At 37.5% G+C, this 17,931-nt stretch overlaps 1 protein-coding gene across 3 annotated transcripts in view; it reads left to right on the top strand.

The window, feature by feature from the left end:
- The window catches only part of LOC136877117 (uncharacterized), a 120,730-nt gene extending 105,085 nt beyond the window's left edge, over window positions 1-15,645 (top strand). For 2 of the 3 annotated variants that reach the window (XR_010860715.2, XR_010860716.2), the window contains exons 4-5: window positions 5,031-6,376; window positions 15,110-15,645. Coding sequence is in view for 1 of the 3 variants with exons in the window: in XM_067150934.2 (XP_067007035.2) it covers window positions 5,031-6,291 (1,261 nt within the window). In the remaining 2 variants the exon portion in view is untranslated. Of the gene's footprint in view, window positions 1-5,030; window positions 6,400-15,109 lie in introns of those variants that run through there. The other variant, XM_067150934.2, reaches the window with a different exon arrangement.
- Window positions 15,646-17,931: the final 2,286 nt, after the last annotated feature.

The following is a 17,931-nucleotide window of genomic DNA, read 5'->3' as shown; positions in this document are numbered from 1 at the left end:
CTCTATGTTTATAAAAAGATATTTTCTATAGCCATCTGGTTAAGCCATGCTTTGAGTTTTGTTGTCTAACAATATGTTCAGTTGACACCACTGTATTTCCCTTTGTAACTTCTTAGCTGTTAACAACTGGACTTTAAAATTTAAAATGAAATAGGCGTAATAAAAACATGGAAAATGTCATTAAATTTAGAACAAATAAAAACAAACATAAATCAAGATAAACAAGGACAGAAAATGACTGCTAAAGATAAAGGAGGTGGATAGTGGACGAGATCCTACAACATCATGGATTGAAGGATTTCGTGAACTGATGTTCAATAAAGAGTAATTCACTTAATCTTTTCTAAAATTAGCTCATTAAATATCAGTGACAAAAGTCAAAATAAATTAATATAAACGTTGCAGCAAATGTAGTAAGTAAATGAGTAGTAGTTTACATAACCTACTCTTAACTTAACTCTTAACTTAACTTAAGACATTAGCACCACGTACCCTACTCACTGCATGAAAACTAGATCTGTACATTGAAGAACACGTGCATCTTAGCACAAAAAAATTTCAAAAAGTAAGTAAAATCTCCTAGGAGTAGAACCACAACAGATAATAGTCACCGTAATGTAACAAAGTCCACAAGGTTTCGTAGTAGCAGTCAAAGGGACGCACCATCATTCAAATATTATGAATGAAACTAATCAACTCGTCAAGATTTTGGACTGACGTCCCTTTTGACTAAATACTTCATAAATACAAACAACTACCAATGGAAAATCTGATCATAAAAACAAGACTAGTTCAATGAAAACTAACTAGGCTAATTCAATATTTTACTGTCCAAAACTATTAAATTACTGTAGCAAGCCTCAAAATTAAAACAAGAAGCTGAATTCCAAACGGATCCAAGATTTTAATTTTAAGACACCAATAGTTTTAACTATAACTACGACTCAAGTTTTAACGTAGAAGTCAAATTACAATTGTTTTTAATAAACTAGAACTTTGAGAAAACAATTTTAGCCAAATTTTCAACATTTGAAGACACTGTGTTTTGGATGTCAATATCTTTAGAATTAACAGTTATTCCAATTTTAGTATAGTCATTCATATTGTTAAACTATTAATGTGTTCATAAATTCCTATGTTTATATATTGTATTACTTTATTGTTAGAGTTATAATTAAGCACAAATTTATCAAAACTAATCAAATACGACAGGTCTTAACCTTGAGATGATTATATAGGCTGAGGATGCTTGAAATTCAAGCGAAACATGTCTCTATAAAACAGTGTTGTAGCATTATGATCTAACATAAAACCAATTGTATTGAAAAGGTGGGAAATAAAAAATCACAATATTGTAAGCATATTATATCAAATTCAATACAGGTCTAATCATGAGATTGGTTACATGTAAATTGACAATATTGTTCGGTGCGTACGAATTGATTATAATTATGAGCCACATCTTTTCACCAACTGTTGGCATCGCCAGTGTTTGCGGATTCTGCTTCTCTGCATACTGCCTGCTACATGATGTTGTGACGTTCCTTAAAACACTGAATACGAACAAATTACGATTTCACTCAAACTTAGCAATTATGAAACATACTGTAGACACACCGAAGCGAGTGAAAGTGCGGAAAGCTACCCCTGCACGTTCCAGAAGATGCGTTCTATCGTGACGCTGAGAAATTTCAAATTTAAATTACTCTGTAAAGTACTACTTTCAAAAATGTAAAGGGAGTTTTGAATTAGAAGTCTGAATTGTTTTCTGTTTAAATATGACATATGGGAGCAGTTTTCTTTCATACTGCGGTTACACAAAACATAACTGTACACCCAACATCGAAAACTACATGAACCAGGAACCTTGATGCAAATAAAATTTCGTGCCTAAATTTTTTAAAAAATATGATGGGATTATTTGCGTAAATATGGTATTTGAAAGTATCTCCCTCTTTGCTCGGCAGCCGTTCTCTCTCTCACACAGCTCCTGGGTGCAACTTGCTGGCCACTTGCCAGTGTGATTGTCACCCGAATACTGCCTGGGCAGCAAATTGTCTTCTCTACATCTTGCTCACAATTACAGCATACGGATAGGATACTACCTAGGTATGAAAAATGGTCTACCTGCTCCATTGGAGTATCTTAGATGGAGATGTTAAAATGTGGAAGTGTTGAGCCTGGTGAAGGTTCTGCCAGGAGCTGGGTCTTTTGAGCGTTGATGGTGAGATCAAGACAATCACACGCATTCTTGTAGCAGTTAATGGACTGTTGCAATTGCTCTGGTGAATAATTATCTGCAAAACACATTTTGGTTATCTTTGTAACTTGGTTGAGCCTCCAGGAGTGAAGTCTGGTTAGGTTGAAAAGCCCTCCATCAAAACAATACCTGACCTCCACACCTAGGTTGTTCGTTAGGCGATTCATATAACATGGTGACAAATAGTGTTAGAGCACACAGCCTTGTTTCATTCCACGAGCAATAGAAAATTCATCTGATATCGTATTCCGATGGCAAACCTGCCCGATCATGCCACCATGGAGAGCCTGAACCAAATCAACAAACTCTGAGGACAGCCAAAGTGTTTCAGCACTGCCTACTTAGCAGGTCTTGGAATTGAGTCAAATGCCTTTTCCAGGTCATACAAGAATAAGAAGAGAGGATTCTGTTGCTCTCTGCATTTTTCCTCAAGTTGCCTTGCACAGAAAATTATCAGTTGTGCTTCTGGAGGTTCGAAACCCATACTGGGACTCTGGGAGGACCCTCTCAGAGATAACCTGGAGGTGATTAAACAAAATTCTTGCAAGAATTTTTTTGTCTACAATAGATGTAGTGATATACCATGATAGTTGCCACAAACATTGCAATTACCTTTCTTGAAAATTATGATGATAGTGGCATTTTAGTTCACCAGCTACTTCTGACTTCCCAAATTTTGAGGATGAGAGTGAAAATCTGTATTTTTAGGAATTTAGAGGGGTGGAGAAATGCTCCTTCCAATGCTTGAAGATTTCATGGCTATCAGTAAGAGTGGTAGAGTTGTTGCTGAAGAAAGCTCTCTTGCCACCAGATATTCCTAATTTCTGTTATGTTTGTCTGATATGTTCTTTTGAGTTCTCGATGATGTGCTTTCTTCGTGTTGGGAGGATGAATCTTGAAGATGTATAAATAGGCTTCCCTTTTTGCATTGATGACACATAATTTCCTCGTTGTCAAAGCATTCTTGCCTCTTCTGCTTTACGAAACCAATATTTTCCTCAGCTGACTTTGTGATTATCTTCTGCAAACTGGCCCAATCTTGATGATCACATGTGCTAATTGGATTAACTGTCAGCTGCATATTCATCATATTCTGAAAACTGTGGCAGGTGATTCATCCTGAAATTTAAATGTGTTAAACTTTCTTCTGGGCATGTTTTGTAAATACCTAAATAGTTTAGGGCATATGGAGATCCTGAGTTGACAGATAAAAAGTTTGTGATCTGTTCAGCAATCATTGATATTTCTTGCTGTCCTGGTATTAAGTTATGTCCTTCTTGTCACACTGCTGGGTAATGACATAATCAAGGATGTGCCAGTGCCTGGAATGAGGTTGCATCCACATGATCTTGAAGCTATTAGGCAGTCGAAACTAAGTGTTTTATGTGCTATGTGGTTATAAGAAAACCTTAAAACCCAAGATAGCCCTTCATTTGTAAATATAGAGCCTTACCAGTACTGAATGACCCCTGTGGGTGGGGGGTGCAGACGAAAAATACACCCACGATATCCCCTGCCTGTCATAAGAGGCGACTAAAAGGAGCAACCAAGGGATGATGAATTTAGAACCATGAGACTACTTGTGATTAGTACCCTTATGCGAGGAACACTACGGGTCTAAGAGTTGCCTGTGGTTAGTACCATCGTGTGTATCCCACCGAGGCGGGGGGCACTCGGCTGTGTGGACTAATGTTCATGCGAGAAAAGGTGCCATACACTGCGCTGGAATGTGTCGGTTCCCCTGTGTTCAGAATGGGTCTGTGTTACCTATCAGTAGTACCACTATGTGAAGAACATCGCTGGTCTACGTTGGCTCTGATTAGTACCACTGTGTGAGGAACACCACAGGTTTGACTGTTGTCTGTGGTTAGTACCATGATGTGAGGAACACCATTGGTCTTTGTTGCCTGTGGGTGGTACCATAATGTATGATACGCTATGGGTTTACTTTGCCTATTATTAGTACCACCAGGTGAGTGGCACCAAGAGTATACATGGCCTGTGATTAGTTCCAATATGTGAGGAACACCACGGGAATACTGGTGCCCGTGATTAGTCCCACTATGTGAGAAAAACCATGGGTCTGCATTGCTCGCGGGTGGTGCCCTTATGTGAGGAACACCATGGGTCTGTGTTGCCTGCAAGTGGTGGTGCCATTGTGTGTGGCATACCGTGGGTCTGCATTATCTGTGATTAGTACCACTATAGGAGGAACACAATGATTCTGCTTTACCAGTGATTAGTACTGTTATGAGAGGCCGGTGACCTAGATATTGGACCATTTTTTATAACGAGCATCATCTCTGAAAAGGCATTGTGAATTGGATCCACAGATTGTTTTGGATTCATGGTCATTTTTTCATCATCATTCATTTTATATTTTAGTCAGTGGATACATTTTGAGGTTTTAATTACCATTTAATTTCATTGCTCCTCGTACCAGTAGGGGTCGATGCCGTAAGTGTTAGGCCCCTTTAAACAACAATAATCATCATCATCATAATTGGTACTGAATGTTATTTATATGCATATTGTGTAAGATTATGGAGGCAGCACTTTTCACCAAAAGAACAAAGAGTTGCTGCATAGTGTTCATGTGTTAACATATGACATGAATGTATTCAGGCTTTATAAAGTAGAATTTATTGAATCCATTACTAGTTAAATTCAGAGCTCATTTTGTTCTGGAGTTTCCTTGGTACCATTTTGTTAATTTGTATGGCATTACTGTTTGTTTCTGATTTGTTCTATTTGTTTTTGTGTGTTTTAGGCATGAAGGGGCAAGAGTTTTAATGGTGGAAGGTGAGAAGAATTTACGAACTTGTGGCCTCATGCAACATGCAAAATATCCTTCTCTTCCTGCTCATACTATACCTAGACAGTTACCGAAAGTAGAAACTGCTCCAATTCCAGCAGACCTCGAACTGAAACATCAACCACCTGAAAACATAACTGATGAAAGTAGGGAAAATGAATTTGAAGGTGAAAATGAAGAGGATGAAAAGAATGAAGGTGATAAATCTGTGATCAACAAAAGTAGTATAGTTGAAGACACGATAGAAAGTGATGTAAAACTTTTGACAGAGCAGGCCATTACTCATATTAAAAAGCATCTTAACCTCAGCAGTACATCAGACAACAGAACTCTTCCTAAATATAGTGCAGAAAGTAGCATAGAATATCCTGATGAAGGGCATTCAGTAAGTACTAATGCGACCCTTCGAGTGAGAAAGGACGGAGACTCGTGGAATCAGCATAGAAGAGTTCGACATGCTAAGAGAAGATTACTGGACATGGAGAAGAATCATGGGAGCAGTGATGATCAAAGTAGAAGTGCAGAATGGATGTTACGTCGTGCCAGGCTTCAGGAGACTCTCAGTGGCATCAAAGAGACTACTGATGGCTACAAAAGCAAGCATAAAACAAAAGATGTAGAAATTCAAGGGGAAAATATGGACCTTTTAAAAGGAAAAGATAATGCTAGGATGAAGAGAGATCTGAAACCAGGCATTATGTTGGATGGGGGAATTGGCCATGGGGGTAATGCGGGCAATATTACAGAGATCTTAGAGGATGAATCGTCAGAGTCTAGTTTTGAAATTAATTTACTTCAGTGCTATAAGGACAGCCATCTGTTTACGTTGGACATCACACCATCCCACTCGTGTTCTAGTGAAGGAGTTAATAGTTACTATACATATAATGTGACATCAGATGGTTATTATTATTATATATTTTTCAGTGATAATGACTTGTATGTAAACAGCATTCATGCAATATTTGATATTTACAAGACTACTTATGAATTTACGAACTATACTAGAGGCTGTATTAATAAAACTGAATGTAAGTTCCCAATAGCATTTTGGTCAGACGATATAGTCATTGCTGAAATACCAACGAGAGATGGAATAGAACACGAAGACGATGATATGTCATATCTTGTCTCAAGTTGTTATCCCAGGATGTCAGTGTACGTTATATTTCCTGTTACTGTTTTATTTTTGATTTTGGGATGTGCCTTCCTATAGACTTGCAAGACTTGGCACATCTATGGAATGTCTGACAACATTACCTGAGGATTAAATTACTTTGCCTGTTGGTGAAATGCACAAGGTAATTAAATTGTATATTTTATCTACCAGTACCTTTTCTTCTTTTTAACATTTCTCTTAAAATTTGTTCTCCAAACATCATGGTTCCTTTTTTACATAATATTTTCTTTGAGTTCTTTTTAAACTGTCCGAATCAATGTAGTCGTATTTTAGGAACTAAGCATACTTGGCTGATCTATGCCATTTTGTTTGGATTATGTTGCAGTGATGCCAACTACTATGGATTTCTCACGTGTACTATGGCAAGTACGGAAGTGGTACTCATTCTTACGGATTTTACTAATTCGATGGGTTAAAATTTCACTATAGGCTTAACTCATTTTATCATGTCCAAATGTGAAGTTACATATGTACCGTAACTTGTAAGAGGGGAATGTGTTCCTTCCAAAGCTAACAACCCTCCAGTCCAACCCTAGTTTATATGTTTATAAGAAATGCAAAACATTTTCCATCTTCGTGAACATAAAGTTGCAATGCTATTGGCTGAAATTTTGAAGGGACAGTGTCAATATGGCTAGTTGTATACCTACTCTGCGACAGTAAATGGTCCTGAACAAATAAAATGGTGAAATAAGCAATACAAGCAATAACATTTTGAACGTACAAATATTAACACATTGGTGACAGCCATATTTGAATGTGCTACCCTCCAGAAATCACAACATTCTTAATGGTTTTTTGAAATTTTTTCAATGCTAGGGATAGCAATGATTGTAATAACTTCTTGAATATTTAGAAAGATCACACTTTCCTCCACACAAAATCATCATCATCATCAATGTCCCACTCCAGTCGTCCGGGTGTGGTTAACAAGCCTCCTCCACTCCTTTCTGTCCTTCAAATTTTCCTGCTCCATTACTTCTGCCACATCCAATCCAGCTTCTCTAATGTCCTTCCAAATCTGATCCATCCACCTTCTTCTCAGTCTTCCAACCAATCTCTTTCCCTTAACTTCTCTTTCTAATTCCCTTCTTTGTACCCATTCCTTTCCCATTCTAATTACAAGTCCTAACCATCTCTGTCTTGCTTTCTATATGTTCTGTACTAACGGGTCTATATTTAGTTCTCTGATTTTAATATTTTGGATTCTGTCTATTCTTGTCTTTTTAACCGATGTTCTTAAAAATTTCATTTCTACTGCTTGGATCTTACTGTCTTGTCTCTTATTAGTTACCAGCGTTTCTAGTCCGTATTTTGCAGTTGGTATGAAATACTGTTTATATAATGTTAATTTCGTTCTCTTGGGTACTTGGTCATCCCGTAAAACCTCTCTGACTTGATGATGAAATGTTGTACCTTTACTTAGTCTGTTATTAATTTCAGGGTTGATTTCATTACTTACATTAATAATGCTACCCAGATATGTAAACTGTTCTACATTCTCTAACCGTTCTCCATCTATGTTCACCTGGCTTCTCTTTTTCTCTTTTCCACAGTGCATGACTACAGTTTTCTTTTTACTAATTACCATTCCAAACTGCTTCAGATTTTCATTCCAAATGTCCAGTCTCCTTTGTACTTTCTTTTCTCCCTTTCCCCAAATCACCACATCTGCAAATACCAAAGCATTCACTTCATGACTACTGATACTCTGTTTTACACGTTTTATGATTTCATCCATCAATATAATAAACAATAATGGCGACAGTGCACTTCCTTGCTTGAGACCTTTTTCTGTATAAAATGTTTCAGTCACCACTCCCCAATTGTACACTGCTTTTACTCTCATGATACAACATTTTTATCTTGTTAATTAATGATTTTGGTACATTCCTTTTCCGTAGACATTCCTCATATTTGTTTTTTCTTAACTGTGTCATAAGCTTTTTCCAAATCCAAAAATACGAAGATGATTTCCCTCCTTTACAGGTGTTTTTCCATTATCGTTCGCACTGTAAATATCAAGTTTGTTGTTGATCTATTCGGTCTAAAGCCATATTGTTCTTCCTCTAACTGTATTTCTATCATATCCCTCAGTCTTTTGTCTATGACTTTGTCCATTATTTTTAGACCATGTGATAATAAGGTTATTCCTCTATAGTTTTCACATTTCTTCATATTTCCTTTTTAGGACAATGATATAATGCTTCCTTTTTGCCAATATTCAGTTATCCTGTCATCCTTCCATATGGCATTGAGGGCTATTATAGCCACTGTAGTCCACTGATTCCTGCTGCCTTAATCATATCAGCATTGAATTAGTCTTTTCCTCTTGCTTTACCTTTGGTCATTGCTTTCACTGTCCTTTCAAGTTCCAACCATCTTATCAGGTTCTCTTTTTCTCCATCTATTATTTCCATTTTATTATCTCCTTCTTCCTCTGAACAGTCATCCTCATTATAAAGTTTTTCAAAATATTTTGCCATCACCTTCTGAAGACCCTTTTCGTCATGTAGTATCGATTCTTCTTCTGTCTTTAATGCCTTGATTTTTTCTTGATTTATATTTTTCGATTTTATTACTCTGTATAATAGTTTCTGATTTCCTCGACTATCTTGCTCAAATTGTTGGTAAACTCTCCCCAACAATTCTCCTTTTCTTCCTTGATACTCCTCTTTACTTGTAGTTTCAATCTTTTGTATTCCACATGTAACCTTTCTATCTTATTCTCATCCCTCTGATGCGTTTTTTGCTTTTCCTTATCCATTTCTTTCTTTACCTTGTTCCTTTCTTTTATTTCTTTTTTTTATTTTGTCTGTCCACCACTGTCCTTTCCCTTAACCTTTGCTTTTGTTTTCCCGCATACCTCAATTGCTGCTTCCACAAATGTCTATCTTAAATTGTCCCACTCTTCTTCTCCATTTCGTATTTCTGTATTAGGCAACTTCCTTTTTATACAATCTTGGAATGCCATTCTTTTATCCTCCTCCTCCTCCTATTCCCAAATTCTGATCTTTGGTTTCTTCTTCAATACAATTTTAGAGATTTTTACTTGTTTTAATTCCACAGTTAATAATCTATGATCAGCTTCCATACTTTCACTGGGGATTATCTTCATATTCCTGACGTATCTTCCCCAATCTCGGTCTTTTATAAAATCGATGAGTGTTCCATACTGTCCATCCCAACTATATCGGCTGATCTTATGGCTATTCCTCTTCATAAACCATGTGTTCTTTATTATCAGGTTATTTTTGGTACAAAATTCGAACAGTTTCTCTCCATCTTCATTTCTGTCGCCATACCCATGTGGGCCCAGAACATTCTCATATCCCATTCTATCAGTTCCCACATGGGCATTCAGATCTCCCATTATCATGATCCCATCTCCAACAATATGTGTTTCCAGTTCATTGAGGAAATCTTCTTTTTCTTCCACGCTACATCCTGTCTGTGGAACATACACCTGTACTATCTTCAGTAGTTCCTTGTATACATGTATGTGCATTATTATAATTCTTTCATTTACATACTCAACTTCAGCTATTGGTTCAAAATTTTGAATCACTATAAATCCCACTCCATCTCTTTTCTCTTTACTGTTACCCATCCAGTACAAGGTGTACCCCTTTCTTAGTTTCTTCATTCCTTTCCCTTTCCATTTTACTCACTTAATCCCAGGATGTTGAGTTTTTGTCTCTCCATTAGCTCAATCAATTCATTTTTCTTCCCATTCATTGTTAAAATATTTATTGTTTCAAATCAAGTTTTTTTTCTCTGATCTAACACTCATACGAACATCAGCATTACCATCATACTGTGCAACTGTTGCCAGAGACTTGTCAATTCCATTTCCATTTTTAAACTTCCATTCAAAGCTTTCCTTATAGTTGAAAGCAAGTACAAATTTACTCATCTGCTGACCTGCTAAGCCTAACGCATCTGGGGATTGTCTTTCTGGGGGATTACCGGGCGAGTTGGCCGTGCGCGTAGAGGCGCGCGGCTGTGAGCTTGCATCCGGGAGATAGTAGGTTCGAATCCCACTATCGGCAGCCCTGAAAATGGTTTTCCGTGGTTTCCCATTTTCACACCAGGCAAATGCTGGGGCTGTACCTTAATTAAGGCCACGGCCGCTTCCTTCCAACTCCTAGGCCTTTCCTATCCCATCGTCGCCATAAGACCTATCTGTGTCGGTGCGACGTAAAGCCCCCTAGCAAAAAAAAAATGTCTTTCTGGGTTTACTCCCTTAGCCTTTGAAGATCCCTCTTCTCCACAAGGCAGTGGTTTCCTCTTCTAATTTTCCCCAGAGAGAATGGGTTGCCTCATCCACCATCTTCGCCATTCCGAAGGTCTTCTCTGCCTAAGATGCTGTTAAGGTCTTCACCCGTAACACTGGGCATGGGTTCCATGTTATACCCCGTGAGACTGGGTCTCTGCCTGAACTTAGCTCTCCTTCACACCGGTCTACTGATGTGGAGGATACCCACCCCTGCAACGTGGATGCGCCAGTCAAGAATTACTCAAGTGAAGGATAGGGATGGTGACCCTATCTCCCTTCAGCCGGGTTAATGGTTGTGTATGATGCCATAACCACACAAAAATGAGTTTTAATTATCGTAATAATGCAGGAATATTTAAATATTTATTTATGATGATAATAAGTTCTACAAACGAAAAATAGTTCTGATGCAGGAATGGATGCCAGTTAGTTTAATATCTTGAAAAATAATGAGTTCATCTACTAAAACATACCAACACAGATTCTAACCCAATTGGTCAATTAGTAATGGGTATCCCTGTTTACAACCAGTAATTTGCTTTTCCACCATTCATTTCTTGATGACTGGCTCACATAGAGTTGCTGCAGGTTGTCAGCTGTACACGGGACACAACCCAAATTTTTAGGGAGTGGTGTAAAACTATATTACAGAATCCACTTCATACCAATTTGAAATTAACTAATTTTTTTAAGTTTAGTTGCCTGAAGCATCAGAATCATCGTGTTCTCTTGTTATGTGTTTGTTATTCTCAGTTTCAGAACCAGAGTCTTTCATAAGATTATCCAGTTTAGATTCATCGTCAATTTCATACACTTGAATCAGACATGCCAAATATTCACAAGGGTGACACAAACAAGCCAGCCTCTCATTCTGCTAGCACTCATCTCCCCTCTCTTTTAAAAGAGGAACTTATTTCACGTAGTAAACTTCAAAATCTTTGCAAAAAATTTTACTTGCTGAGCTGCCTGATACCTGAGTATAAAAGGAGATTTGGGTGTCCCTTCCTCCCGAGTGAAGTTGAAAATTTGTCGTCAGAGTTATTTCCCACTAATTGAATTTACAATTTTAAATGTGATAAGGACAACACACTTTGTATTGAATCTGTTGCGTGTCAAAACTTGATGGTGAAATATGCAGTGGTACAGTAAGCAAGGAAATGAGAGATTCTATGGCCTAACATGGCTGTTATTCAATCAGTAGTGATGGCAACAAGATTATGTAATGATAGATAAAGCTATTTGACAAAAGAAAGAATCAAATATTTCCAGACCTGTTGGTCTACCTTTAAATTAAGTCATTCCAAGAAGTTTTTCTCTGATGCTGAAATATTAAAAAACCATTCAGATAAAATCTAAAAACCAACCCGTGTCACTGTCATCAGTTGGTTTATCCAATAGAGTGAGAAAGCAATACAACTGAAAACATCTTTCAAAAGCTGTTCACTTATATTTTTACTCATTTTTTACATTTGTTGCGCAACTGTATTTCGGGATAGTTGAACATAAGTGGCCTTAATCTTGTTAAATTCTTCAAAAACATCAGCGATTTCCTTCCATCGATGGTTTACGTTTTTAAATTATCAAGTTGGAAACTTTCAAGGAGGACGTTGTTGCCTTTGTAGAATGAGAGCTCTGTTTTGCTAACATGTGTTTGCTAATTTTAAGTTCTTTGACCTTGAATTTATGAATTTCCCCTCTGAATGAAAATAAACATCATATTTACTACAATGAAGAACACTATAATGATGTTCCAAGTTACCTTTCTTTGTAAAGGATACTGAAGCACTACAAATTAGATGACGACACTTGTCTTTCACCATAACAAAGATAAACTCAACTTCCAATATGTCGTGAAAATTATAAGTTTTGGTGTTCTTTCTTGCAGTCATGTTCACTATTATTTTATTCAGCCCAAAGGCTAGTTGGATTCTCAACAGCTCTACCATCAGCTGTTAGATTGCCTAGGTGTCATTGAAGAGGAGAACAAGGGAAATGAGGAGTGAGTTAGTTCCCCATTGCTTTCCTCGCTGACCTAGAATTTGCTATTACATGTCAGTCTGTCAGGCCCACTTAAATGCACACACCTACTGACACTATCAGCAACATTTTCACACCATTCTTCACAGGGACTGACTGCATAAGGAATGGCAGTACTAGCATCGCTCATACCTCAGTCACTTTCATATAGTTACCAGAAGACATAGTGCACTGTAAACATTAAGTCTCGTCAGCAAGAGCAGGTTCACTATATTGAAACAATTAAAAATTATTATTGAATTCTTAGATTAAAAATCACATACTGTAGCACACTAAAATCAAGATTCAAATAATGTCAAACAAAACCACGCTAAAGAACTTAGCTTATTATTTGTGTGATTATTCAGAGATCATCATTCAAACTACTTGTTGCACAATACAATAGGCACAGACAGTGAACTGTAACCTTCTTTCATTCACACGTAGCCACATGCCTGTCATATTACCAGAGAAGTTCCAGGGACATGTTGACAAATTTTCTCTTATTCTATTCAAGAGAAAATAACACTGATATAAAACTGTTGGCTCGTAACTCCTACCAGGCATATGTGATCAACTAAAAAAAAAAAAAAGGCAATCGATCAGTAAAAGTGTTGGACACTCCTGGTGTAGGATTCATGAGCAATTGGTAAAGTTATCTGTTATAACTGTTATAAAAGCAGAAGATAATTATGTTTCACATGTCTGATACTTTACATACATGTCCTTACTACTCCAATAGTTGCTTGATTGAATAAATGAACCCGACCAGTAACAGCACTTTTAGATTATTTTCTGTGGTTTCCCATTTTCACACCAGATGAATGCAGTGGCAATACCTTTGCTAAGGACTTGCCACTTCCTCACTACATGTATACTAGCATCAACTTAGAACTTACCATAAATCACAATTTCTTTACAAACCTGTGCTGAACTCAATGAGGCAGCTCCTTTGACCACAGTCAATGATGAGACCTTGCACTGTATGGAACACTTTGCTTCTTGGCAGCCACTTCTCAACAAATGCCAATATAGATGCTGACCTACAGTATTGGCTGATATGCGCTCGGGTGATATTCTGTCCAGACCAAGCTGTACATTTATAATGTCATACAACACCAATGCTTGCTTGCTTCTCTGATTTATGTATACCTAGTTCAAGGTTCAGAATACTTTAGTTAAGATATTTTAATTTGGGACAAAATACAAAGTCTGTGAAATGTTTCAAAAATTATTTTTACACTGTTTTGGGTCCAGATAGTAGATTTTAGTCTGTAACATATATTTTTTTGATAGGAATAATTTGGAACTGAAAGGGTTAATAGGTAATCCCTCATTTGGGTGGATAAAAGGGGCTAAGCATAAGGGGTGTCTGGAAATCTACCTGTAAAGTAAGTGAGAAAGGAACTGTTGACAGAGTTAGGAAAGAAAGGGAGAAGCAAGATGGTGGAGTTGTGTGACGTAGAGGTGAGAGAGGGAGAGATAGGACTGACCTATCTCAAGCTAAAGTGCTGAATCAGACCGACTGTAGTTGTAGATTAGAGTAAAGTAGAAAGTAGTATTAGGTTAGAGGAGAGTAAGATGTCAATGAAGCAAAGAAAGAAGAGCCGAGTTATGGTATCCGTCTCGACAGGAGAATGCAGAGGTAGCGTGTTACATGTGGAGCTGGCAATCTGCCCACGTGTGAGCTGCTACATAGAGGAAGGGTGGGGAAGCTAGCATTGTCATCTTAAGGTATCTATGAGGGCTCGGTTTCCAGCCTCATGAGACATGTCTGGTCGCGGCACCCCAGGGAAGGGTGGTCGGAGTTCCTCACCAAGGGGTGATGTCGCGGCCAGACAGATTTAGTTGTAGTTAAGTAGTTAGTCCAGTCATGTGCTACCTTTATTTCCTTATACCGATGGTTTGTAACTATGGTGGGGTAATAAAGCTGTAATGTAGATAATCCCTCATTACTTGTACAAATTAAATATGAAAGATTTATACTGTCAGTCCTATTGACTCTCCATGCTTCCTGTTGTTGTATATCGCACATGATATTCAACGAGTCTGGCACCAACAGGTACCCTATCTAGTTTAGTTTAATTTACCGTGAAGATGTGCTTCAGGTAGATGAATGCATTTGCTTGCTCTTTGGAGACTTATCAGTGAACTAGCATTATTGTGTAAAAGAGATGTGGTATTTTATCAAAAGAAGATCTGTGCTGAATGAGATTTTGAAATGTTTCAGTAAATCAGTTGAACACTTTTAAAATATAATTTATTACAGTTGAGGAGTGTCTGTTCAGAAGTCCACCATAAGAAAGTTGTGGAAAAACACACAGAAACTTATAATAAAAGGCACATGGAACATACCCATGATTGGGTATGTTATTACTTTTAAGGAATTACATCTTTCTGTTCTGGATTGCTCATAGCATTTGATACTAAACTACTGCAATGCAAGTGAACGGAATACTAACCATTTTTTTGTAGTGGAAATAGTGCCTTTTGAACAGACACTCCTCAGATGTACAATGACCATTTCAAGTATTTTTATATAAATGTTTTCTGTTTCAGGATAAATAACAATTCTGTAGGAGATGATCCTTGTTCACAGACAATTTTGAAAGCTGCTGAAAGATTATTTTCTCCAGTGTTCCCATCATGAGAACAGTTCTCCAAAGAGCAGTCAGTGTTCTCACACCTATTTTTTAGTATTTTTTTCTGATTAGGAATTATCCTATCCTTCTAGAACTGCAGTTGGGCAGTATTGTTTTGAAACAATAATCCCATGTTATTTTTCTCTGATAGTCACTGCTATTGTCTGTATTGATGACATTGCTAGAATGGTACTTTTTCTACATACGAAGCATTTACTACTTCTAGTTTACCAGACTTGGTTATTTTGTGAGTCTTTTATTGATCAACTGTATTGAGCTATAAGTAATGGAGAGGAACAAATGAGTGATAAATCAAGTTAAGAACTAACATTACTCTGTACATTATTCTGTCCTCTATTATTATTATTATTATTATTATTATTATTATTATTATTATTTAAAACTTTATTCAGCACTTCATACAAATAGGATAAAATGTGTATAGGTTTTTTTAAAAAATACAGTAGATGAGCTTATCAGTTGAAAGTGACTAAATTTTTTTGTGTGGAAGAATGCTTTTTTCCCTCTGACTTCATCGCATGGCTTTTTCAGGTGTGAAATAGAAAGTCAAATTGTAATAGACTGATCTTGATCATTACAGATGTTCCCACTATGAAACAAGATGTGATGAGGCTTTAAGCTTCTGTAAATGTTGCATGTCATGATACTTACCAAATACATAGGGCACGTGTGGCCCTCATTGAAAACCTTCAGATAAACTACAGAGCAGTTAAATCAGCTGAGCTGAGTAGCTCAGGTGGTAGATCGCTGGCCTTCTTAGCCCAACTGGACAGGTTTGATGCTGACTCAATTTGGTGGTATTTGATAGTGCTCAAATATGTCAGTCTTGTGTTGGTAAATTTACTGGTACATAAAAGGACTCGTGCGGGACAAAATTTTGGTACCTCAGCGTCTCCGAAAACCATAAAAGTTTAGTTAGTGGGACATAAACCCAAGCAAGTTATTAATTTGTGCTATTCAATCTGCGACATGTAGTTCTCAATCTTATAAAATCTTATCTTATCTTCTCCTCTTCCTTCGCTTTGTCCCAGTAAACTGGGATCAGCTTTTCTTGTTGCTCTTCTCCAGGACCTCCTGACGTGGACCCTAGCAGAATCAGTATCAGAATGTTCCAAGTCCATCATAATTCTAGTTCTCCATCTTATTTTTGGTTTTCCTACTGCTGGTTAGCTTTTTTATATCATCTTTTCAACTTGGTGAGCTACATACTCCTCTGGTATTTTTTAAATATGTCCAAGCCATCAAAATCTGTTTTCTTTTAATTTTTCTGAAATTGATGAATAACGTAGTTTTGGATTTTGTCCAACCTGGTCACTCCACAAGCTCATCATAGCATCTTCATCTTAGCAACATTTAAGTTAATGTTCATCCTTCTTCATTGCCAACATACTTGGCTGGACAAATCATTGTTTGGTATGTTTTGCCTTTCAGATGGAGTAGTACCTTCATCAAAGAAACTCCTTCTTGCTGTCCAACTGTTATTTTTCCTATTGATGACTTCTTTATCAATATCTACATTGTCTTGAATTACTGATCCAAGGCATCGGAAGGTATTTGTTGTTATCACCTGTCCATTTCTAATTGTGGTCCTTCAAAGTTCTGTCCACTCATGGAGAAATTACAGTGTACCCTAGATACCCTGTTTTATTTTGACCTATTTTAAGCCCATTGCTTTCCAACACATGCTGCTAGATATCAAATTTCTCGTGAAGTGCAGCTACATTTTCAGCAACTGTACTATATTGTATGATAAGACCATGCACCCTGTGGCTTCTTCCTGGATGCACCTTGTCAGTATGTCCATGACTGTTGGAAAGATATATGGGCTGAGAGTTGATCGCTTATGCAGACCAACACTCAAGTTCAAATTGATTTGTATTTCTCACAGTTGCCAGCCTTCATTCATACATGTCTTGGATAATGATGATGTACAGATATGGAACATAGATCTTGTGGCACTCGGTCATCAGTCTTTTCTAGATCTATGATGATCATATAAAAACCTTTTCTGTTGCAGTCTGTACTTTTCCATAGAATCTGTAGTTCGAAGATGGCCTCTGTAGTTGACTTAGTGGGCATACATTTTAATTGACTTTCAATGATGCTGGTCTCTTCCCTTAGCTTCATCATGTTGACTCTCTCCCAGAGCTTCGTAGCATAATAGTTTAATCCAGTGGCGGCCAGTGGACTCTCAGGTCGGAGGGGTGTGTGGTACGGCCACAGTACTTTTTCCCACAAATCTTTCTTTGCTACTGATCAGTACCACCGCACTCATTCAAGTCTTCCGCGAGAAAACAAACTAATTCACTGCTGCTAACCCTCACAAGATGCGAATCAAAATTCCTGGTCTCAGATGTTAAATTTCAATATAATTATTTATTACTCTTCTTAAAATATAATAGGGCAAACAAGGTCATAAATTATTTAATTTTATTGTATGCAACCATGGAGATTTGGCTGGCGCATGCTCGTATAGGGGTCTTGTGAGGATATCTTTACTGCTACACTGCTACGGACTCCGCCCACATAAAAGCCTCTTCCCACACCCTTTCTTCCCCCCCGAAACAGTCCACCAGCGCACTTCCCCCTTACATCTCAACCCCCTCACCAACACTATATCCTCGGATGGAAGCTTGAGAGTCCGTGCCTTACCTTCAACCTGAAAACATTTACCAGTGAACTGTGCGCTGAAAATCAGTCGCATAAATTTGATAATCT

Source organism: Anabrus simplex, chromosome 7, assembly GCF_040414725.1.
Source record: "Anabrus simplex isolate iqAnaSimp1 chromosome 7, ASM4041472v1, whole genome shotgun sequence".
NCBI lineage: Eukaryota > Metazoa > Arthropoda > Insecta > Orthoptera > Tettigoniidae > Anabrus > Anabrus simplex.
This window is presented reverse-complemented; position numbering and strand designations above follow the sequence as displayed.